This window comes from Hevea brasiliensis, chromosome 7 (assembly GCF_030052815.1).
Source record: "Hevea brasiliensis isolate MT/VB/25A 57/8 chromosome 7, ASM3005281v1, whole genome shotgun sequence".
Lineage (NCBI taxonomy): Eukaryota > Viridiplantae > Streptophyta > Magnoliopsida > Malpighiales > Euphorbiaceae > Hevea > Hevea brasiliensis.
Window position 1 is genome coordinate 36,780,406 of NC_079499.1, and position 26,253 is coordinate 36,806,658.

Here is a 26,253-nt window from a genome sequence, read left to right on the forward strand (position 1 = left end):
CTCAACTTCCTTATAAAGCCAAAATAGTGCTCATCATTCCACAGAAAGGAACATTTAAAATTTAAGCACTCATGCCATCATACCAAACTATATCCTGAAGTTCTACATAAAATGATTAAAGAGCGAAAATCCATTGAAAATGTCAAGCTGAAGTACCTCCTCCATGATAGCTTCTGAAAGAATAGAATCTTTATGCATTTTGGACTCCACACTATATTTCAGTAGCGTGTGATGACTTCCTAATTGCTCTAGAAGCCACTTGCCCTGAAATGAGTCAAAGTCCCCCTCTACTTGCTCAAAACTAATCTCTTGTTCATAATGTTCACATAAATCTAGAACAACCCGTGCATGAAGAACCATGTACAACAGACCCTTGCATCCTTCCTGCAAAATGGGAAATTCTTTAATCAATACAAGTTTTTCTCGTCAAATGTTTGCGAAAGAAAAAAAGTAGATATCTAACCATGGAAAATAATTACTCCTATTGAAGATAAAATGGTTGCTCAATTCTTTAAATTGTTAACAAATATGTGAGGTTTTTTTTTGTCACATCAAATTATGGAAGTTTAATAGTGTTTCAATGCATGTTATGGCATGCATCGTCTCCACATCAAAGAAGACATTACAGCTATGTTTGATAGCTATAATGGAATTACAATTCTATTGATGCTATATTACTTCAATTGGTTGTAATGTAACAGGCCTTTGGTTGTTAATTTCTTATTATGCTATGTTTCCTAATTCAAAATGCACTAGAGGACAAATTGAAGTCACAAAGTGTTGTGACCATCCTTATTATGTATATTTGATGCTTAATATGTAATGAATTTATTGCATGTCACCTAGGTAGTTTGATTTTTAAAATTGTCTAATTTTGATTGCCTTGTGCTTCCGCGCCTTTACTGAAGTAGTCACCGAGAGCATGGTTTGACAAATTTAGTAAGCCAGGATTTCCTTTAGGTTTCACCAAAGCAATGTTGATACCCTATTTATTAAACACCATAAAGGCAAGATCATACTGCTTATTATCTATGTTGATGACGTAGTTGTGACAGGAGATGATAAGAAAAAAATTGCCCATCTTAAATAACTTCCAGCTCAGGAATTTGAGATTAAAGACTTGGGTAGATTACAGTACTTTCTTGGAATAAAGGTTGCCAGAACGAATAGAGGAATTTACATTTCTCAAAGAAAGTATACACTGGACCTCTTAGACGAAACAAGCATATCGGGCTATAAACCTGTAGAATCTCCTAATGAAACTAATCCAAAACTACAAGCAAGAGTTGGTGAATCAGTTGACTTAGAGCAATATCCGAGGTTAGTTGAGAGATTGATTTATCTCTCTCATACTAGCCCTAACATAGCCTATGCAGTGAGTCTACTGGCCAATATATGCATGATCTTCGAGAAACTCACTTAGAAGCTTCTTCCACATTTTAAGATATTTGAAATCTTCATCTGGAAGAGGACTTCTATTTTTAAAGCATGATATCTCCAAATAAAAGTCTCTACATATGAAGATGGGGCTAGATCTCTTGATGATAAGAGGTCAACATCAGGTTATTGCACCTTTATTGGTGGTAATCTAGTCACTTGAGCAAAATGTGATAGTAATATCCAGTGCAAAAGCGAAATATAAAGCCATGACACAGGTATCTGCGAGCTATTGTGGTTACGAAAATTGATGGAGGAAATGAAGTTATTATAAACAAACAACTGTTATCAATATAGTGCATAATCCAGTCCAGCATGATCGAATCGATTGACACTTCATAAAGGAGAAAATAGTGATGTATCTTTAAGTGTCTCTCATATGACTTCAAATAAGCAGTTGGTCGACATGTTTACTCTAAGTAGCAAATTATTCCATACTAGAGTTTGCAAGTTAGGCATGTGTAATATACATTAACCAACTTGAAGGGGAGTATTAGAGTCCCTAACTTGTAGGATTTAATTGTTTATTCTTTCCTATTTGTATTTATTCTTCTCGATTGTATTTATTAGTTTCCTATTGTTTTAATTTCCCTAAAATACTTGTGTATAAGTAGGATCCATGGAAAAGTTTGAATTACAGAGAAATACATAAAATTTCCTCCAAATTAGTGGTGTCCACAACTCATTTAACGAGTTGGCAAGTCAAGATGCACATAAAACAACCATTGAAGATGGATAACATAATTATTTATTTGGTTAATATTTTTTATCATTTTATCTTCAAAATCACAAATTTAAATCTGACATTTTTTAAAAAATTACTCTTAAGTAGAATAATTAAATATTTATATGGGGTTAAGTTAGAGTTTAGTGGTGAACCTGTAACACAATATAATATCCATGTTCCAACATAATAACCATGTGAAAACACAAAAGAGAGGGCCAATACTACTCGGGGAGTATTAACATAAATTACATGCATGTTAAGGAGTTTGGAAATGCTAGAAGCACTACTTGTCACAAGCTTGCATTCTTTTATCAGTTTATCCCTTAAATGTTATCTATCGTACTTATCCAAGGGCCATTGGTTAATTTGCCTAGTTTAACCCTAGCCAAGTAGAAAGAAGGGAAATTTCATCTCATCAGGCACTTTGTAAATGAACTATATTAATAAAAGGATAATTACACAAACAAATCATTTTATACCTGAAGTATGCGAACTTTGTTGTTTTCTCGTGATATAATCTTACTAATGGCCAAGTTTGGAACTATCCTGCAAATAAGTAACATAATGAGGAAAGGAAATTAGGAATAAGATCAACTAACTTGCAAAAGTAGAAAGGCCAAGCATTACATTTTTCAAGATGTTTAGATTTCAAGGATAATGTTCTCATATACTCCCATAATACCTTTATTAAATGGATAAGGTGATATAGTCTTTCTAACTTTCCTTTATTTTTCCTCCTTTCTAAGGGGCTAGCGGCTAGGGAGACAAGGTGAGCCATAAGAGGTGACTTATAAAATATGTAGACTAGGGATGAATCTAGAAATTTTTGTTAGTATGTATATGCATATTGTGCGCATAGTGTGTTTGTGTGTATATACAAAACATATTTCTTTTTCTTGTAAAATTTCATAATATTCATAATTTTATGCAATTATTGTGTTAATTTTCTTTTTCCTTTTTTTTTTTTGAAATATTGGAGGAGAGAATTCGTCATTAAAGAAATTTGAACTACAGTGTTTGCTCCCAGGTAGTCTTACCTTTAACATTCAATTTTTATTATGATAAGAGAATTTAGTACTATCTAAACTACTGTTTTCAATAATTCAAATGCAACTAAGCTATCAATTTATGTCATAAATTTGTTCATAAAAAATAGTGATATAAAAATAATAATAAAAATATTGTGATGGACATGAGAAAAAAAAATTGAATTTGAGAAGAGAACAAGAAGAATTTAGAATTGCTTAATTATTCCCTCAAAACTTGGGGATTAAATAGAGTACAGAAAATCCTAATTACAAGCAAATAATATTCCTAATTAAGTGCAAAAAAGCCTTTCAAATCCAGTATGATTTCCCCCTTAAGCTAGAGTGTACATATTGTATGCTATTAGCTTATTACAAAAAGAACCAATTCTAGACCCTCGGAGAGATTTAGTATGAATTTCTGTCAACTGTTTATTTAAATTAACAAAACTATTAGTAATCAATCGTGACTCAATCTTTTGTCGGATAAAGTGATTATCTCTATGTGTTTCGTTCTTTCGTGAAACACATGATTAGAAGCAATATGCAATGGTACCTGATCGTCACAAATTAGCTTCATTTATTAATCTCCTCCACATTTTAACTCTTTAAGAAGTTGCTTTAACCATACAACCTAGCATGTGGCCAAAGCCATAACTCAATACTCTACTTTTGTAGTTGATCTGGCCATTACATCCTGCTTTTTACTTTTTTAGGATATTAGATTCCCTTCGATTAGAATGCTACCTTAAAGTGGATTGTTTATTGGAAGGAGATCTTACCCAGTCTCAATCAGAATATGTCCCTTGTCATCATAATCCATACCCTCCTATGTCGAAGCCCCTTAATATACTTAAGAATGCAAATTACTGCATTTCAATGATTGTCACAAGAAGCCCGAAGGAGATGGCTAACCATACTTACTGCAAAAAAAGTTGTTTGGTCTTGGGATTATGAGATAATTAAATTTGCTAACAACTTTTCCATATCAACCAAGGTCTTTCAGTGGCTCTCTCTATCCATAAACAAGCTTTAACATTTGAGTCCATAAGAGTATTGTAGAAAGAGATGATTCTTATTGATTTCAATTAATCTGTACATGAGTATATATATACAATTGATTCCTATAATTGTGTTCTACTAATTAGGAAGAAATCCTAAATAAGAAATCCTAAATAGGAATACAGAATACAAAATATACAGAAAAATAATATAGTGATTGACTTTCCATAACATAGTGATTGACTTTCCATAACACTCCCCCTAAAGTTGGAGCATAGATGTTAATCATGCCCAACTTGTTACAAATGTAGTCAATCCTAGCTCTATTCAGAGCTTTTGTGAAAATATCTCCTAACTGCTCTCCAGTTTTGATGTGTCCTGTTGAGATGATCTGTTGTTGAATCTTTTCACGAATAAAGTGACAATCAATCTCAATATGTTTGGTTCGCTCATGAAACACCGGATTAGAAGCAATATGAAGAGCAGCTTGATTATCACACCACAATTTCACAGGCAGGGAGGTCTTAAAACCTGTCTCATCTGGTAATTGAAGTATCCACATTACCTCACATACTGATTGTGCCATGGCTCTGTATTCGGATTCAGCACTAGATCGAGAAACTACACTCTGCTTCTTGCTTCTCCAAGACACCAAATTTCCTCCAATAAAAACGCAATATCCAGTAGTTGACCTCCTGTCAACCTTAGATCCAGCCCAGTCGGCATCTGAAAAACATTCAACATTCAAATGCCCATGATTACCATATAGCAAACCTCTTCCTGGAGAGCCCTTCAGATAACACAAGATTTGTTCCAAGGCTTCCCAATGAGCAACAGTTGAGGAAGACATAAACTGACTTACCACACTAACGGCATAAGCAATGTCAGGACGAGTGACTGTAAGGTAGTTCAATTTTCCTACCAATCTCCTGCATCTCTCTGGATCTTCAAACAACTCACTATCCCCTGCTAACAGTTGTAAAGTTGGAATCATTGGTGCGCTACAAGACTTAGCACCTAATTTTCCTGTCTCTGTCAATAGATCGAGGACATATTTTCTTTGAGATAAGAAAATACCCTTCTTACTTCTCATAACTTCGATACCCAAGAAATACTTTAACAATCCCAAGTCTTTGGTCTGAAACTGAGTTTGGAGGAAGGTTTTAAGAGATGAAATACCTGCAGAGTCACTCCCAGTGATGACAATGTCATCCACATAGACTACCAAGAGAATTAGACCAACCTCAGATTGCCTATAAAATACTGAGTGATCACACTTACTCTTTTGCATACCAAATTCCTGTACTGCTTCACTGAATCTCCCAAACCATGCCCTAGGACTTTGTTTCAAGCCATAAAGAGACTTTCGAAGCCTACAAACTTTACCCAACTCCCCCTGAGCAACAAACCCAGGTGGTTGCTCCATATACACCTCCTCCTGAAGATCACCATGAAGGAAAGCATTCTTGATATCCAATTGATGCAGGGGCCAATCATATGTAGCTGCTAAAGAGATAAACAAGCGAATAGAAGTAAGTTTAGCTACAGGAGAAAAAGTATCAGAGTAATCAACCCCATATGTCTGAGCATATCCTTTTGCTACAAGGCGTGCTTTTAACCTAGCCACAGAACCATCAGGATTTACCTTTACTGTATATACCCATTTACAACCAATAGCTTTCTTACCAGTGGGTAAAGGCAATAGTTCCCATGTACCATTAGCATCTAAAGCCTCCATTTCCTCTTTCATAGCATCACACCAGTCAGGATGAGACAGTGCCTCATTAATAGTATTAGGGATAGTGACAGAGTCTAAAGAAGTAACAAAACACCGAGAACAAGAAGACAATTGATTATAAGAAACAAAAGAAGAGATAGGGTAAGTACATGAACGTTTACCTTTACGAAGAGCAATGGGTAAGTCTAGATCAGAATCATGATCAGTATGAGGTACAGGATCTCCCAACGAAGTAGCTGGTGGAGGATCTGAGTCAGGAATCTCCAATCTCCTGGAATAAACATGAACAACGGGAGGTCGAGTAGGTCTAGAGACAGAAGGAATAGGCTGTGGGAGAGTACTAGACATTGGTTGGACAGTATATATTAAGAGATCATCCTCCTCCCCCTGACTCTCATACACAGATGATGGAGGAAAAAATGGAGTGGACTCAAAAAATGTGACATCTGCAGAAACAAGATAACGATTAAGAGTAGGAGAGAAACAACGGTACCCTTTTTGGAGCCGGGAGTACCCAAGGAAGACACATTTGAGAGATTTTGGATCCAATTTAGTAACCTGTGGACAAACATTACGCACAAAACAGGTACAACAAAAAATACGAGGTTCAATAGGGAACAAAGATTTTGTAGGAAACAAAGTAGTATAAGGAATATCCCCATTAAGGACAGAAGACGGCATACGATTGATCAAAAAACATGCCCCGCCCAAAAGTGTTTAGGTACTTTCATCTGAAAAAGAAGAGCACGAGTTACCTCAAGAAGATGACGATTTTTTCTTTCGGCCACGCCATTTTGGGATGGGGTATCCACACAGGAAGACTGATGAAGAATGCCATTTTGTGTCATATAAGGCTGAAATTGTGCTGAAAAGTATTCTTTGGCATTGTCACTTCTTAATATGCGCACAGAAATATTAAATTGAGTTTTGATTTCATTACAAAAGGCACAAAAGATAGAAAATAACTCAGAACGATTTTTCATTAAATATAACCAGGTAACACGAGAGTAATCATCAACAAAAGTAACAAAATAACGAAATCCAGTTTTAGATGTAACAGAACAAGGACCCCAAACATCAGAATGAACTACCTCAAAAGGAGATGAAGCCCGTTTATTGACTCTAGACACAGAAGGCAAACGATGATGTTTTGCAAACTGACACGACTCACATTCTAGTACTGATAAAGACTGAAATTAAGGACACAGCTTCTTCATGGTAGACAAAGAAGGATGACCCAATCTACAATGAGCTTCAAGAGGTGTTAAGGTACTGGAGCAAACAAGCGACCGCGGTACATGATTTTCCAGAATGTAGAGACCACCTGACTCGCGTCCTCTACCAATAATCTGCTTCGTCGTAAGATCTTGAAACAAACACTGGTCAGGAAAAAAGGAAACAGAATAATTTAAGGTACGAATAAGTTTACTAACAGAAAGTAGATTAAAAGAGAATTTTGGTAGACACAAAACAGAAAACAAAGAAATTGACGAAGTCGGGTTCGCAGTTCCAGAACCCATGACACAAGAAGTAGAACCATCAGCTAAAGTATGATGAGGAAGTGAGATTAGGTGAAAAGCGGATAGAAGACTAGAATTACTGTCATGTGATGCATCGCACGAGAATCAATAACCCATTTGGATGAAGAAGACACAAGGCATGTAGTAGATTTACTTGACTCAGCGATCGCAGTGACACGGGAACTGGTAGGCTTTAGAGATGCCTGATACTGGGAAAATTGTGCAAAATTCTCTGCATATACCAAAATAGTTTTCTCAGAGGAAGATACTGTAGAATTCTCTGCTGCCATATTTGCCATCTGTGATAGCGGATTTTTTCTCTGAAGTTGCGGACAATTATATTTTGTATGGCCAGGCTCATGGCAATAATAACAAATGACTCCTCTTGAGTCCTGATTAGAACTAGCCTCTCCATTACGCTGATTACTTACATTTGCTGTAATTCCTCCTCTACTTCCTCTTCTATTACCCTGTTGTCCATTTGGATTACGGCTAATAAGAGCACTACTGACAGGTTGTGAAGATTGAGTACTCTCTGTACGAAGGACCCGTGTGAACGTTTCATGCAAAGAGGAAATCTCAGTACTAGAGAGAATCGAGATTTAGCGATCTCATACTCGAAGGAAGGCACCAAGAAAACTCATAACAGCCAGTTGCTCCCGTTGGGCCTGCTGAACTTTCACATCAGGACTAAAAGGCAACAATACATTAAGTTCCTCATATACCCGTTTAAAATCCATAAAATAAGCCGTGAGAGACTTATCCTCTTTCTCAGCACGGTAGAATGCCTAACAAACATCATAAATACGGGAGATATTCCCTTTACGAAATCTGAGAAAATCTAAGTAATCCATCAATTCCTTAACAAATTCCGGTGATTAATTAAACTAATTACCTCACTATGAATCGAGTTAGAAGTAAAACAATCGAGCATCCTCCTCACCAAGTTTGTCGTGTATCATCGGTGGGTGGATCTTTAGTAAGGTGATCATCCTTATCAATGCTACGCAAATAGACCCTATGATCTTACTCCACTCCGGTAATTCGAACCATTAAGTTTGTGTTCGTGATCTTAGTCATCAGGAATCACATCGAAATAATATTCTTATTGTGCGCCATTTGTTGAGACAAAGAAAACTAACCGAAACGCTAATCCAAAGTGCTTATAGCAGCAAAATGACCCAAAATCACAAATCAAGCAAATACCGAAATCGGATCTGAGAGCCAAATCTCAGAAGTCCTTTAATGGTTATCTTTGGATCGTGCAACAGCGACACACGGTGGTGGAATGAGGGGTTGAGACGACGCGGCAATGTTGATCGGAGTTGAAGCGGCCGTCGGCGACCAAGGTCTCTCTGGAATGGGTAGTGAGAACAAACAGTCACCCTAGATTGATGACCTGCTCTGATACCATGTAGAAAGAGATGATTCTTATTGATTTTAATTAATCTGTACATGGGTATATATATACAATTGATTCCTATAATTGTGTTCTACTAATTAGGAAGAAATCCTAAATAAGAAATCCTAAATAGGAATACAGAATACAAAATATACAGAAAAATAATATAGTGATTGACTTTCCATAACATAGTGATTGACTTTCCATAACAAGTATCAACATGTTTGCAATCTAGCATACTGGTTTCTTCCAGTTTATACAATACACACTTCCTTTGTGAAATGGCGATACCACTACTAGATTATGCCACCTCAATGTCTAGAAAATATTTCAATTCCAAAATCTTTAGTCTAGAAATGACTAGTGAGATGTTGTTTGAATTGAATAATGTGTTCATGAACATCACCTATTATGACAATATCATCAACATAAACTATCAAATAAATATGCTTGCCAGATGAATGTCAGTAAAACATTGACTGATCTGCTTCACTTTAAAGCATCCCAAATTGTTGAACAACAATACTAACCGACTAAACGATGCCCTCAAGGATTGCTTTAGATGATAAAGAGATCAACATAATAGACACATTACTCCAGACTTCCCTTGCGCAATGAACCCTGGTGTTTGCTTCATATATATTTCTTTGGCAAGTTCTCTATGTAAGAAGGCATTTTTTTATGTCTTAACTGATGTAAAAGACGAACATATGCAATTTTTCCCACGATAGAAAAAGTATCAACATAATCAAGGCCCAATACCTAAGTATATCCTTTGGCAACCAGTCAAGCTTTGAGACAATCAACCTTTCCTTTTGATCTTGCCTCAATTGTGAACACTTAGCGACACCCAACAGCCGTTACTCCAAGTGGTTATGGAACTCTCCTAATGACGCCCAGGGCTAAGAAGATGACAAACCCAGATGTGGCTAGGATGAAATCTACTTTTCAAGTTGAGGTCACTAGAAGTGGAAGACCAGAAAATGGTAGCCAAAAATGTGTCCACATGTCGACGCATGGAAAAGTCGAGAATCCTTATAACAACATGTGGCGACTAAAGACAAGGACTTTGATAGTGAAACTCCAAGGAGGCTCTAGTCAGCTTCAGACAAGATTAATGAGGTGGGTGGTGAGACTTTTTGTCTCTTAGAAAACCATATACCAAAAATTACTTGAGAAACATGTGGTTGTATTTCTCTTAGGAAGAAGAAAAATAGGAGAAGAAAAGAAAATAAGACCTTATGAGGCTCTAATACCATAAAGAATTTGAGAAGAATGATTTAGAATTTGGCTCACAAATTAGTTTGTATATATATATTTATTATAATTTAATATTTTAATAAATTTATTTATGTATTAGCTATAGTAATTTTTTTCAATTATATGATTTAGTATTAAAATGTTAGTAAAAAATTATAGTTAAGTTGTAGTCGAGTTCGAGAACCAACCCATTTACACTTTTTTTTTTATTGAATTTCCTACAACTCAACTCAACTAAGCCTTTATCCAAAAAATTTGGGATCGGCTATATGGATTCGCTTTCTCCACTCTAAACGATACAAAAATTAAATGGGTTCAGGCAGGTTAGGCCGTATGCGGGTATTAGTAATTGGGTTTGAAAAGAGTACGGGTAGCAAAAATAAATTTCAATTAGGTTTGGAAATGGTTTAGATAGTATATATAATATGCAGGTTTGAGTACCTTCAATTTCATGCGAACTCTACTCATTGCCAACACTGCTTACTAGGTTGATGATAGATATTGCACAGTATAGGAGACTTTTACTTTAAAAGTTATACCTATTGGAATCCCTGTATTATATATTCCCTTTCCTTCTTGTATTTATTTTCTTCCTTTTTATTGGTTTCCTAGTATATCTAGGTTACCTATTGATATATAATAATTTTATAGAGTAAATTTTATTAATTCAAGTAAATATTTGGTCTCTTAATTAATTTTTATTTAAATTTTATAGTAATTACATTGAAAATGAATACATTTTGTCTATTTGAAGTTTATCTACTTTATGCAAGAATTGGTTAAAAAAATGGTGAAAAATGAAGAAAGTCTAATAAGGGCAGAAGATCTCATCACCAGCTATAAGATTCTCACAGTTGCCTGTGAGACTGAAGGAACAAGCATGGCTACATGTAGAATTGAAGAAACGCGCATGGCCACCTATGGGAATCACTCTACAAACATGGCTGGCCATGAGATGCTCTCTGAGAGTATTTTCTCACCCCAATAAGCCTGTAACACGTCACCAAATGAAGAGGAAAAAACATTACCAAACACTCCAAAATTCACCAATTTCTACTAGAGCAAGGATCTTGAAAGAGGGATTTTAGAAGTTTGAGGGAGGAAGACACCAATCTCCATCTTATAGAGTTTTATTTTCTTCCCTTTTAATTTATTTTCTTTGGGGAAAATCCATTTTCATTGAATAATATTGATTTTTGATTTGTTGAGTTTTATTGAGACTTTCGACATTATGAGTGGCTAGATATTTTAGCGAGGAAATTGATGCAGTTTGACTTGATTTTATCTCTAGATTTTGATCTAATTTTCTCTACTTTGCTAATAGTTGTTACTTTTGAGTTTAATACTTTTGAGTACCTTGGCCAAGTACTTGAATGATGCTAGATTTATATTCTATGATTGGAAAACATGATTATGAGTTGGAGTTAATAACAACTATCATAGATTTCAATTAAGAGTCGAAACTAAACTTGGATCCATGAGGTTTTGTGAAATAATACTATCTTAATGCTCTAATTAATTGAGTAACTTTCTTTTAGGAAATATGGGTTAATTCATTAATTAAAAGGTATGATAATGCTCGGACAAGATTATTAAATGTTTTTTATTATTAACCCTTGCAAGAATAGTTAAAATTTATTATTAGATAAAATTAATTGAGATTAATTATTGAGTTAAGTGAAATTAATATCCCTAACCACTTTTTAATTGGTTTTTAAACCCAAAATTTTCATTGCTTTTATTAGTTAATTTTCAATTTTAGTTAATTTCATTTTTAGCTAATTTCATTTTTAGCTCAAATTTAATTTTTTAAATTTAATCCAATTTGATAGGCTAAATATTAATAAAATTAATATAAATTTTAGTAATTAAAGACAATTCCTGTAGAAACGATACTTTATTACTTATACGAATCCGTATACTTGCGGATACGGTATCACCTATTGTATCTAGGACTATCTACAAAGACAATATACATTGAAAATACAAAGATTTTTCCGCCCAAACCTGTTTCAACAATACCTAATTTCACTTCAAAGTTAGTTTAATATTAATCAATTTTGCATTTAGTACATAAAGATACCACACCAAACACACATGAACATTCAAATGTAGAAAACCAATACACTTAAAAAAACAACAAATTCTTACTCTAGTAATCCAGCACCTCAAATATAGTTCCTTGGAAATAAATAATAAACCAAGTAAAGCAGTAGCAAGTTTAAAAATCACAGACAGAGATAGAAATAAAGAAAAAGAAAAAAAGCTTGAGGTTCACAGAATAAAATAAATTTATGCAGAAATTCATAGAATCTATCCATGTTTGAAGAATCATATATTAATGTTTAAAGTGAAAGTAAGTGAGGGAAAAAAGAAGGCAGCTTACTCAGGAAGACTCTCGTAAGCAGTCAAAACTTTCCAGACTTCACGAACAGGAGCTTTAACAGTTATGCTAGCAACAACACAACGATGAACCCCTCCATTTTCCTGTAGTTCAAAAGAAATCCACTGACTATTGCTATAACAAAAGAAGCTCACTGAAACAGTAAAATTCAAATGGGAGTCATATGGAGTCAACTAGTTACCAATAGGCCATCAAATCTGCGCAAATGAACTTCATCCACCGTGCAATGGCTGTCAAGTCTACAAACTTTTCCAAACACACCCCAGTTCGCATTTAACTCACTTGAAGATGATGGCATGGGGCCAAAATTTGAGCCAGGATAACTCTCTTTAAAGTCTCCAGTAAACAAATTATCCTTCTCATTAAAAGCATCAGGTAGACTTGTGTCCAGAGAAGTAAATATGGCCATGGATTTTCCACTTTCTGCAATTGATGTCTTTTGATTCCCTGTAAAATCTCTCTCTGCTTGACAAGCCAAGGCTTGAAGATTAACAGGAAGATCTGATCTAATAATCCTCTCCAAGAAAATACCTGGAAAGTTGAACCTTGGAATTACATTAACTTCATATGATAATTGTGTCATTCCAGGCCTGGAAAAAAATTGAAATTAGGTGAGGACAAAAATAGAAGGTCATTTGCAATGTCTGCAAAAAAAAATTACAATAAATGGTAAGGCAAAACAAAGGGGGACAAAGGAACTGAAAAAAAAAAAAAAAGAGAGAGAGTCAGAGACTCCTCCCGGGCAGAACTCGGAAGACCATAATAACTAGGGAAAAAGGAACAAGAAAAGAGATTAAGACTGCTCCTGGGCTGAAGACCATCATAACTAAGTGCATAAGCTCAACTTGTATACTTAACATTTTTGGGAATTGAGCTTCATTCATTCCATAGACAGGAAGAAAACACAAAAAGGATTGACATTTCAGAAAATGCCAACCACTTTAGTGGAACTGTTAAGGGTTGAAAATAAGCTTGTAAGGTAAATTTGTTAATTCCTACAACATGTAGCATTTATATTTATGCATAGTGAATGACTGTCTTCTTTATAAATATATATATAAAGCAACCCCATGAACTAAAAGCAAACAAAGAGGAAATTAAGAGTATTGAGATGGCTAATCTATAATAATAGAGCATTTAGAATAAATTAAGATAGTATAAATATGTTGAATGCCGAAACATGAAAGATTTATATCAAATTCATGGATCTACCTTGCCCCTGATTTTAATGACCACTTGCCATCAAACTTCTTAAAGTCTCCATCAACCATCGAAAAGTGCAGTTCATGATTATTAGCCTAAATCAAAAGGCATCATTTAGGGAAAAAAAACTAAGACAAAGCTAAGACATGCATGCTTGAGAATGTAGAATCCAACAGTGAATGATAAAAGGACACTTTTTGAGATATGCATGTTTAAAAGGATATAGATAGACATGAATGCTAACAAAGTTGTCATACCAAAAGATAACTGTCAACCAAAGATAAATGGAGTAAATGATTATTGGCTATAATCATGAAAAGTTCATCTTTAAATTACTAGTTATTAAATGGATAACAAATGAATTTGTTTTATAGTGCAAGTAGCATCAATTAAGGAAAAGTTGATAGAGGGAAGATTGAAATGATTTGTTGATAATATTCTTCTTGTTTAGGATTTTTTTTTTTTCCTTTATTGTATATTTCCCAACAAAGTAAAAAGTTCGTTCTCTAGGACTGTGGTCAGACCAGCTATGTTTTATTTGTTAGGATTATAAATCCCACATCAGAAAAGTATAAATATAAGTGGTTAGATTGCAACATTAAATTAACCAGTCATTTTAATGTATAAAGCAACTTAATCATTTATACAAGTCCGAATTGAAATGAATTAAATTGTAATTTGACTAACACTCTCTCTAAATTTAATATGGTATCAGAGCCCATATTGGGTTGTGAGTTTCAACTGCCCATAAGGCAGTATAATTAGGCCCATATTATATTAAAAATACAAACTAATTGTCTAGTGACCTTCAAGTGTTGGGATTATAAATCCCTCATCGGAAAAATATAAACATAAAAGAGTAAATATAAGTGATTACATTACAACATTAACTTAGCTAATCATTTTAACGTGTAAAACAATCTAATCACTTATATAAATTCAAATTAAAATGAATTAAATTATAATCTTATCAACACTTTCTCCGAATTTAATAATATTTGAGTGAATGTTGGGCATTTAAAGGACAACATACCCACAAGACGAGTGTGGTGGAATTAAGAAAGTTAAGATGGACGTTTGCTAACACAATTGTTGGCATCCCATTTACGTTACGTCCCTACATTATAGGGATTGTTAGATTATTCCTTTCCAGTATATATTTCTTCCCTTCTAGTTTTAGTTTCCTATTGTTTGTAGGTTTCCACGTAAGGTAGATTACATGCGTATAAATAGATATTTTATACAAGGTTTATATAGAGAAATAAATTGAAAATTTTTCCTAAAGACTATTGTTTACAACATGGTATCAGAGCCTTGCCTGTGATTTCAAGGCAAAGGTTTAGATCTGAGTTTTAGGGTTTAGGAGGGTCAAGCTTCTAGGCGACTCTCAAGGGAAAGTTAATCAACACCACCTGTCCCAAGAGAAAGCTCGACCGCTAATCGGCCTATCGACAGAAAACCAACACAGTCTGGTGAAGTGAATGGATCCACGCGACGCCACAAGACTTTCACCTTTTCTCACACGCTAGTGTGTGAATCACTTTTCCCGCAATTCTTCTTCTCAGCGGTCCTCCTCGTATGTCACTGCTTTGCTCCATGTTGGTTTGCCTTTTCTCCTTTGGTGCTTTTTTGCTTTTTTTAAAACCATGACAGATAGGAAAAAGGAGATTACTGCAACAAGAATTTATTTTGATAACCCATCTTTACAAATTAACCCTGTAAAGCTAGACGGGATTAACTATCTGGCATTGTCAAGTTCTTGTTTTCTGTTTATTCAAGCCAGGGGATCATAAGGTGTTAGCAGTAGCGACAAACCAAAGTTGGAGACAACCAGTTCTGTCTACAACTAATGGGAATCAGAAAATTCCCTGGTGCTGTCATGGCTTATTAACTCAGTGCAAGCTCATATAGCCCATAGGTGTTTGCTATTAAATAGTGTAACCACCAATTGGAGCTTTGTTTCCCTGACCAACTCTTAAATAGGCAATGATGCACAAGTCTATGAATTAAAGAACGAAGTCCATGGTACAAAACAATGTGAGATGACTGTTGCAATATGTTACTGAATTGAGTGGTTTATTGTTAAGAATTGGATTACTATCAAAATTTTCATATTACATGCGCTAGTGATGCTATTAAATTTCAGAAGTCGGTTGAGAACGAGCGAATCTGTGATTTTGTTGCTAGACTAAATGTAGAATATGACTAAATTAGGGCCAGGTACTTGGTAAGGATCTTGACCCTCCTTAAGGTAGATTTATTCTTACATTCAACAAGAGGAGAGCAGAAGAAGTACTGTGGTTCATGCTATGCTTGTTGACAAGTCAGGGCTAGTTGCTATTGCCTTCAAGGAATAGTCACACAACTCTGGTCCATTAGACAAGGATCATCTACACTGTGACTATTGTGGAAAATCTCACCATACCAAGGAACATTGCTGGAACCTCCATGGCCGTCCAACCAAGGCACATAGGAAAAAAAGCAGGCCTAACAAGACCACAAGCAAATATATCTGAGACTGGATTTTTCTGAGGATACAGCTACAAATGGAAGCCTTTCCAATGAGGAAGTACAAACCTTAAGATGTTTGCTGTCATAGCTAAAATTTCAATCTACTACGGTTACCTTTTCCAACTTTGTTAAATCAAGTAATGCTCTTCTTTCCAATCTTGAAAAAACACTTTGGGTTACAAATTTTGGAGCAAATAAACACACGATAGGCTATTTCAATAAATTTACAACCTATGTACCATGTTTAAAAATGGAGAAAGTCTGTATAGCAGATTCCTTTGCCATATTTCAAGAACAGATTCTATTGAATGCAACCCTTCTTTTGAAACTCATCTCAGTTTTGCATGTGCTCAATTTTTCCATCAACCTCTTATTTATTAGTTCTATTACAAAAGCCCCTGATTGTTAGATCTCATTTTTTCCTACTTATTGTGTATTTCAGGAGTTGAAAATAGGGAGAATGATAGGCAGTGCTAGATTACAAGATGGCCTATATCTACTGGATAACCATGGTGATTTTTCAAATCCTAATACAAACCAAGCTTTGTTAGGGCAATCTGTGAGTGCTTACTAAGAGATCATTCAATAGCATAAGAGATTATGACATTCTTCTTTTTAAATTTTGGAGAGGTTATATCCTTTTTTTTTTTAGAAAATGCAAATTAGAATATTTAGTTTGTGATGCTCGTGAGCTAGCTAAACACACAAGACATCAATAAATAATAAAACTTTGATTCTTTTCATGACTGATCATTTTGATGTATGGGGTCCAACCAAAACTGTCTTTATATGGATATAGATAGTTTGTTACTTTTATTGTGTCAGGGACAGATCTTATAGACCTATCACGACCTGACAATGGAGCTCAGACCAACAGCTCCTTCAATCACAGAGAACCAACATGAGTAACAAAAGAAGAGAAGAAAGGAAGAATAAAGGAAGAGAAGAAGACCTAAGAAGGAAGAAAGAGAGTGAAGAGAAAGAGAGTGAATTGTTATATTATTGATCAGATAATCTCTAATCCAAGATTTGTACAGTATTTATACTTGCTAATACATTGAGTTTATTCTCCACATTTAGTTACAATAACAAGTGCCAACTTCAGCAACAAATTGTAACTAATCCACATTTTGGCAAGCTTCTACGTCGTTCTAGGAAGGAGGTGACTGTCACCACCCACTTGAGGAGGAAGGACACCAGCCGATCAGCCTACGCATGGAGTCCCGCCGCCGTCCGGTGAAGCGCTTGAGCTCATGCGCCTCCAAAAGTATGCACCCTTTTTTTCGGTGATTTCTCTGACCGCAACTCTTGCTGACGACCTTCCCTGTCCGGCGCGCTTTGACCAACGTGTTTCCACACCTGGTTTGCACATTTATTTTTTTTGGTACCTTCCGTTGCCAAGTTTCTTGCTTTCTGTCTCAATACTTATTTCTTTAATTGAAAAATGACTGATGAAAGGAAGAAAGCCTCTGAAACAAAGGCTGAATTTATTGGTGATAATCCCTCTTTACAAATCAGTCCTGTAAAGTTGGATGGAACTAATTATTTGACATGATCTAGATCTTGTCTACTGTTCATTCAGGCTAGAGGACTGCAGGGGTATATCACTAGAGATAGAAAAAAGTCAGAAAATACTATTTCTACTTACAGCCAGTGGGAGTCGGAGAACTTTATTGTTATGTCATGGCTCATCAATTCTATGCAACCTCATATAGCTCATGGGTATTTACTGTTGGACAGTGCCGCTACCATTTGGAGTGCTGTTTCTTAGACTTATTCTCAAGTTGGGAATGATGCACAGGTTTATGAGCTTAGAAACAAGGTTCATGGAATGAAACAAGGTGAGTTGACTATTGCTCAGTATTATACGGAACTGAGTGATCTATGGCAAGAATTGGATTTCTATCAGGACTTAGAGGCTTCATGTCCGGCTGATGCAGTTAAGTTCTAGAAATTGATTGAGAAGGAGCACATATATGATTTTCTTACTGGGCTAAATGTGAAGTATGATCAGATTTTGGTCCAAGTGCTTGGTAAGAATCCTTTGCCCACCTTAAGGCAGACATACTCTTATGTTCAGCAGGAGGAGACCAGAATGAGTGTCATGATCAATTCTACAGCTGTTGATAAGGCGGAGCTAGCTGCTAACTCTTTATGAAAGCAGTCACAGGGTCCATCAGATAAGGATCACTTGCATTGTGACTTCTATGGGAAATCTCGGGACAGCAAAGAACAATGTTGGAAGCTGCACAACCGCCCAACTAAAGGGCATGGAGGAAAAAGGATGGGCTCTACTAGATCACAAGCAAATGTATCTGAGACTGTGAGTATTTTTGAAGATACTGCCATCACTGGGATGTTTTCCAATGAAGAGGCACAGACTCTGAGACGACTCCTATCACAGCTTGAATCACAATCCACTACAGTTGCCTCCTCTAACTTCATCAACTCAGGTAATGCTTTTCTTGCCAATCATAATAATTCATTTTGGGTTATAGATTCTGGAGCAAATAAACATGACAGGCTCTTCGAATAAATTCATATTCTATTCTCCATATTCAGGCAAAGGACAAGTCTGCATTGCGGATAGATCCTTATCTAATGTTTCTAGAACAGGTTCTGTTAAATGCACTCCTACTATAAGTCTTAGTTCTGTCTTACATGTGCCTAGCTTTTTCTCATACCTTATTAATACACCATAATGTTCCTCTTTGTTTCTAGGAGGATGCCATTCTAACAACATGATGTTTGATTAACAGAATGCCTTCTTCTATCTTGCAGCACCCAAGTCCTTATTCAATTCTATTTCCAAAAGAAAATCCTCATCATTTGCCATTACGTGTATTTGGTTGCATTTATTTTGTTCATAATCATACTCCTGAAAAAGACAAACTCCAACCTAAATCAATTAAGTGTGTCTTTTTAGGCTACTCTCGGCTTTTAGAAAGGTTACAAGTGCTATGATCCAACAATAAAAAAATATTTTATTTTAGTCGATGTAACCTTCTTTGAAACTTCCCTATATTTCTCACCAAGCACCATAAATAAAAATTTCATCTCTGAATCTCTTCTTGTTCCTACTCTTCCACCTCCACCAGTAAATCATGCTCCACCTCTTTGAGTTTACTCCTGTCATCTACACACTCCTACTAACATCAATGACACTACCATTCATGATACAGGTGTTGATGACTCTTCTGTCCCTCCGTCACCTGCTCCAGTCATGCCTTCAACAGAAGCAGCAACTCCTCCTATTGCTATTGGAAAAGGTATTCATTCATCTCGCAACCCACATACCCTTTATAATTTTTTGAATTATCATCGTTTATCCCCATCCTATTATATCTTTGTTTCTACCTTAACTAATATCCCCATATGTAAGACTATTAGGGAAGCATTGTGTTATGGAAAGTCAATCACTATATTATTTCTCTGTATATTCTGTATTCTGTATTCCTATTTAGGATTTCTTCCTAATTAGTAGAACACAATTATAGGAATCAATTGTATATATATACTCATGTACAGATTAATTGAAATTAAGGAGAATCATCTCTTTCTACATGGCATCAGAACAGGTCATCTATCTAGGGTGACTATTTGTTCTCACCACCCAACTCAGGAGACACCTTGGTCGCCGACCGGCCGTTTCGACTCCGATCAACATCGCCGGCGTAACCTCAACCCCCTCATTCCACCACTGTGTGCTGTTGTCTAATCCAGTACATCATTAAAGGACTTCTAAGGTTTGGCTTTCAGATCCTATTACGGTATTGTTATGGAAAGTCAATCACTATATTATTTCTCTGTATATTTTGTATTATGTATTCCTATTTAGGATTTCTTCCTAATCAGTAGAACACAATTATAGGAATCAATTGTATACATATACCCATGTACAGTAATTGAAATTAAGGAGAATCATCTATTTCTACATCGTATCAGAGCAAATCATCTGTCTAGGGTGACTATTTGTTCTCACCATACAGCTCAGGAGAGACCTTGGCCGCCGACCGGCCGTTTCGACTCCGATCAACATTGCCGGCGTCGCCTCAACCCCCTCATTCCACCGCTGTGTGTTGTTGCCTGATCCAGTATACCATTAAAGGACTTCTGAGATTTGGCTCTCAGATCCTATTTCGGTATTTGCTTGATTTGTGATTTTGGATTATTTTGCTGCTGTAAGCACTTTGGATTAGTGTTTGGTTAGTTTTCTTTGTCTCAACAAATGGCAGACAATAAGAATGTTATTTCTGATGTGATTTCGGTGATAACTAAGATCACGGGACACAAACTTAATGGTTCGAAATACCTGGAGTGGAGTAAGACTGTTAGGGTCTATTTGCGTAGCATTGATAAGGATGATCACCTTACTAAAGATCCACCTACGGATGATACACGACAAACTTGGCTAAGGGAGGATGCTCAGTTGTTTTTACACCTTCGGAACTCGATTCACAGTGAGGTAATTAGTTTAATTAATCACTGTGAATTTGTTAAAGAATTGATGGATTACTTAGATTTTCTGTATTCTGGTAAAGGGAATATCTCCCGTATTTATGATGTTTGTAAGGCATTCTCACGTCGAGAAAGAGGATAAGTCTCTCACGGCTTATTTTATGGATTTTAAACGGGTATATGAGGAACTTAATGTATTGTTGCCTTTTAGTCCTGATGTGAAAGTTCAGCAGGCCCAACAGGAGCAACTGGCTGTTATGAGTTTTCTTGCAGCCCTTCCTTCAGAGCATGAGACTGCTAAATCTCAGATTCTCTCCAGTTCTGAGATTTCCTCTTTGAATGAAAAGTTCACACGGGTCCTTCGTACAGAGAGTACTTAATCTTCACAGCCTGCCAATAGTGCTCTTATTAGCCGTAATCCAAATGAACAACAGGGTAATAGAAGAGGAAGTAGAGGAGGAATTACAGGCAACAGAAGTCATCAGCGTAATGGAGAGGCTAGTTTTAATCAGGACTCAAGAGGAGTCATTTGTTATTATTGCCATGAGCCTGGCCATACAAAATATAATTGTCCACAACTTCAGAGGAAAAATCAGCGATCACAGATGGCAAATATGGCAGCAAAGGATTCTACAGTATCTTCCTCTAAGAAAACTATTTTGGTATCTGTAGAGAATTTTGCACAGTTTTTCCAGTATCAGGCATCTCTAAAGCCTACCAGTTTCCCTATCACTGCGATCGCTGAGTCAGGTAAATCCACTACATGCCTTGTATCTTCCTCATCCAAATGGGTTATTGATTCTAGTGCGACAGATCACATGACAGGTAATTCTAGTCTTCTATCTGCTTTTCAGTCTAATCTCACTTCCTCTACTGTTGCTTTAGATGATCGTTCTACTTCTTGTGTCATGGGTTCTGGAACTGCGAACCCGACTTCATCAATTTCTTTGTCATCTGTTTTGTGTCTACCAAAATTCTCTTTTAATCTACTTTCTGTTAGTAAACTTACATCTTAAATTGTTCTGTTTCCTTTTTTCCTGACCAGTGTTTGTTTCAGAATCTTAAGACGAAGCAGATTATTAGTAGAGGACGTGAGTCAGGTGGTCTCTACACTCTAGAAAATCATGTACCGCGGTCGCTTGTTTGCTCCAGTACCTTGACACCTCTTGAAGCTCATTGTAGATCTGGCCATCCTTCTTTGTCTACCATGAAGAAGCTATGTCCTCAGTTTCAGTCTTTATCAGTACTAGAATGTGAGTCGTATCAGTTTGTAAAACATCATCGTTTGCCTTCTGTGTCTAGAGTCAATAAACGGGCTTCATCCCCTTTTGAGTTAGTTCATTCTGATGTTTAGGGTCCTTGTTCTGTTACTTCTAAAACTGAATTTCGTTATTTTGTTACTTTTGTTGATGATTACTCTCGTGTTACCTGGTTATATTTAATGAAGAATCGTTCTGAGTTGTTTTCTATCTTTTGTGCCTTTTGATCTTGAAGTTTAAAACATATAATATATTATGAAATTTGACAATGTATTGATTTTGTAATATGTTAGACTTTTTATATTGTATATTTAATTATTTATTATTTTAGAATAAATTAGCACCTCACTCCGCTCGGACGAGCGCCTAGCACCTTGGGTGATGAAGGGCCTTCTCGCCTTAAGGGCACCTAGTGCCTTTGACAACACTGATTTATGTTGATATAGCAATGGCAGGAGATAACTTAGAGTAAACGGCTAAGTTGAAAAAATATCTAACTTATGAATTTGAAATAAAAAAATCTTGGTAAGCTACAATATTTTCTTGGGATAAAAGGTGCTAAATCTGAGAAAGGAATATTTATCTCTCAAGGAAAATATGCCTTAGATCTTCTTAAGGAAACACGTATATTGGGATGCAAACCATTTGACTCTTCAATAGAATCCAATCATAAATTGCAAGTTGGCATTGGGAAACCTATCGATATTGGCCAGTATCAAACATTGGTTTGAAAGTTGATTTACCTTTCTTAGACTAGACCAAAGTTGATTTACCTTTCTTAGACTAGACCAAAATATAGTCCATGTTGTAAATGTATTTAGTCAATTTATGTATAATCCTCGAGATTCACATTTAGATGTTGTCCTTCGAACTTTGAGATACCTAATATCTGCTCTAGAAAAAGAATTGTTTCTAAATATGGCCACCTAAAAATAGAAGGCTATACAAATGCAGATGTGGCTATATTCCTTGATGATAGGAGGTTTACGTTGAATTATTGCACATTTGTTGGTGAAAATCTAGTCACTTGGAGAAGCAAAAAGAATGCACAGTAGCAAGATTAAGTGCAGAGGTTGAAAGGTTGAATATAGAACCAAGCATCAAGGTGTTTGTGAACTTTTATAGATTCAAAAATTGATGCAACATTTACAGCTATAGGATGAGAGAGAGAGAGAGAGAGAGAAGGAAAAAAAAAAAACTATTCTTATATTCTGATAATAAATTTGTTATTCCTATTGCTCACAATCCAATTTAGTATGATCAAACAAAGCACATTGGAATTGTTTAGTTTACAAGATGGATATGTGAGATATCATATACTATTACTCCATCTTAAATTACTCCAATTAGCTAATAGTTTCACTAAGGGAATTAGTAGCATATATTTCTATGGTTTAGTTTACAAGATGAATATGTGAGATATCATATACTATTTCTCCATCTCAAATTACTAGCCTTAACTTCCATCTATTTTGCATTTGACTTGTCTAAGAAAAATATTTTTTGGAAAAAAAAAACAGAGAGAAAATGATATATATATATATATATATATATATATATATATGGTTCCGACACTGAAAATTAACAAGAAATTATTTTCAAAATTTTGCTGGTGGATTCCATACATTGTTTTTAGGGTTGAAGATATTTGGAGATGAAGACAACTTTCCATTCTCAACCAAGAAATCATTTTGGAAGTATCTCAATCATCCCTTCAATTAAGAAATAATTTTTCATTGCCCAAATGTGTTGTGTTCCCCAAAGGCCAAAAGGTTGCAAAAACTGTTTTCCTGTTATGTTAGCGTGTATAAAAGATCATTTAGTACATTTACTTAGGAAAGTTGCTAAAGATCATTATCATTATAATAGCAAACTGAAATAGAATAAGATTAAGAAGATTACTGAAATGGGAAATTCTTGTAGATCCAACACAACACGAGCTTCAATATGCCAATAGAGTGCCCTCTGCAAGCCTCTCTGCTCTAACCATATCCTCCCAGGATGAGGGCAAGGAATTCTCCCGCTGAAAATCAAAGAATTTCAAGTCCAAATAACTATAATAGTAAAAAGTTGAGCTTAAACTAATAAGCTTTTACTAAATGATACCTGCAAACGAGATTCGGAATATAATCAGCGAGACGCTCGTAGTCAGTGAGAGCAGTCCAGACGGATTGAATGTCTGCATTGACAGTAATTTGGGCCTTAATTCTACGTTCCCGCCACGATATCACTTCTACTTGGCAATTCACCTTTCTAATTTCTTCTGTCTGGAGGAGCTTCTTCTTCTTGACATTGTCATGATAATCATGACTTGTGCTTGTCAAATGACCATCAATTGATGAGGAACAACATCTTATTGCAGGCTGATAATGATGATAATGAGAGGGTCTCAGCTGGAAATTTCCTACTGCTCCTTTCAAAGAATAATTCTTCTCCTTCTGCTGGCAGATGGGATTTTCTAATACGAAGCTTGAAGCTTTGCAGGAGATCATCGAGACTGAACTCTGGAGAGAGCCCTGTAAATGGATTCCAGAGGCGAAACTCGCTTCGCTTTAAACGACCGTTGCTTGCTCATTTATGCCCACGAATTTTGTTTTCTTGTTTATTTTATTTTATTTCATTTTGTTTGAAGGTGATAGCCTGAGCCTAATGAGTGGTTCAGTGCAACCGAGTTCAGTTGGTTTGTCCACGTGGGAATATAAAACACGGCATCTCTTCCTTAATAAAACACGTGGAAGTGCGTACACCATAGGACATGGGTGTTAATTAATGATTTGGTTTTATCTAGGAAAATGTTAAATAAAGAAATCAAATAAAATGAAAATAAATAAAGATATTAGTTTTATTACTATTTTAATTTTATGAATAATTGACAAATTGTGGAAGTTTTGCTCGATGTTATTAATAATTTTGATATATAAATAATTTAGTTTAAAAATAAATTAACATTTTAAATTTATTATTAATTATTTTATATTTTATCTTAATAATATTTATATAGTCTAATTTTTTAACATTTTCTCGAAAGAAAATATAAATAATAAAAAATATAACACTAGAGTAGAAATATAGAAAATTTTGAAATTGATCATTTTAGTATTTTAAAATATCAAAATCTTTTATATTTATTTAATATATATATTAAAAAAATATAATATATTTAAATATTATTTTTATTTAATAATATTAATGTTATTCTAAAAATAAAATACTAGTGAGGTGAAAAGTATTCTATATAAAATAATATATATGTGTGTATTAGTAGAGTTAATTAACAATAATTATATAACATATATTTCTATCATAATAATTAGGAGTTATATACTTTTAATTAATAAATGTAAATAAAATAATAAAATAACAAATTATAATCTTATATAGCAATACAAAAAAAAAAGACTGCTTATTTATAAATTATATAATCTTATAAAATTAAAATGTGAAAATCACATACTCTTGGTATCTAATGAAAATGGAGAACAAATTTGATTTACTATGAGTAAAACAATTGTAATAAAGTTGCTTGAAGGAAGTTAGAAGAATTGAAAGTAAAGCTTGTGGTAATTTTCCCTAGCCATTGTATAGCTCTTTTTCATTTCTCTATATTCACAAAAACTCTTTTCTACACTATATTTTCAAGCTAATGACCATTGTAATTTATTTATACTTTATTTAGTCTAGACATCATTTATTATCGATTGGTGGTATTGCATATAGATAGATAATTGTAACACTCTCACTTTAACTAGTCTATGATTTGACTGTTCTGGTAATTAATGTCGATCTAGACAGTCATAATATTTTGAACTATAATTAGACTAGAGTGAGAAGTCATAAATAATTCAAATAAGTATAAGAAAAATTAAAAAAAAATTTTAAAAATAAAATACAATAAAATTAAATGAGCCGGTGCCCTAGCGATGCGTGACCTAACGGGAAGTTGCTGTCTTCACAGCTAGCAGCCCTAAACTAGAGCAAAATTCTGTGAAATAATTTTTGGGATTTCAGAGAAGAGTCATTGAGGTTTCGATGGCATTAGAATGCAAAGAAAATGCTTAAAAAAATTTTTAGATCGATACAGACAATTTTACTCCATTTAGCAAAATGAAGGGCATTTTGATCATTTCGCTTTTAGAGACAATTTTTGATCAACTTGTCCAATTAAGTAAATAAATTATATGACATAAAATATGAGTAAATATTGCTAAAAATTTAATTGAAAATGAGTAGAAGAGAAAAGAAAAGAAAAGAAAATGAAGTAAATGGAACTTATGACAACACTATGATGCAATTAAAAACTCTCCACC

General features: G+C 34.8%; 1 protein-coding gene across 2 annotated transcripts in view; it reads right to left on the reverse strand.

Annotated features, from left to right (window-relative positions):
• Positions 1 to 24,550, reverse strand: part of LOC110669488 (uncharacterized) — a 59,655-nt gene extending 35,105 nt beyond the window's left edge. The window contains exons 1-7 of one of the 2 annotated variants that reach the window (XM_058150069.1): positions 24,053 to 24,550; positions 23,849 to 23,969; positions 13,728 to 13,813; positions 12,697 to 13,105; positions 12,498 to 12,598; positions 2,644 to 2,710; positions 157 to 384 (exon numbers count right to left, since the gene is read on the reverse strand). In XM_058150069.1, the coding sequence (XP_058006052.1) occupies positions 157 to 384; positions 2,644 to 2,710; positions 12,498 to 12,598; positions 12,697 to 13,105; positions 13,728 to 13,813; positions 23,849 to 23,969; positions 24,053 to 24,438 (1,398 nt within the window). In that variant the 5' untranslated portion in view covers positions 24,439 to 24,550. The remainder of the gene's footprint in view (positions 1 to 156; positions 385 to 2,643; positions 2,711 to 12,497; positions 12,599 to 12,696; positions 13,106 to 13,727; positions 13,814 to 23,848; positions 23,970 to 24,052) is intronic. The other variant, XM_058150070.1, reaches the window with a different exon arrangement.
• Positions 24,551 to 26,253: the final 1,703 nt, after the last annotated feature.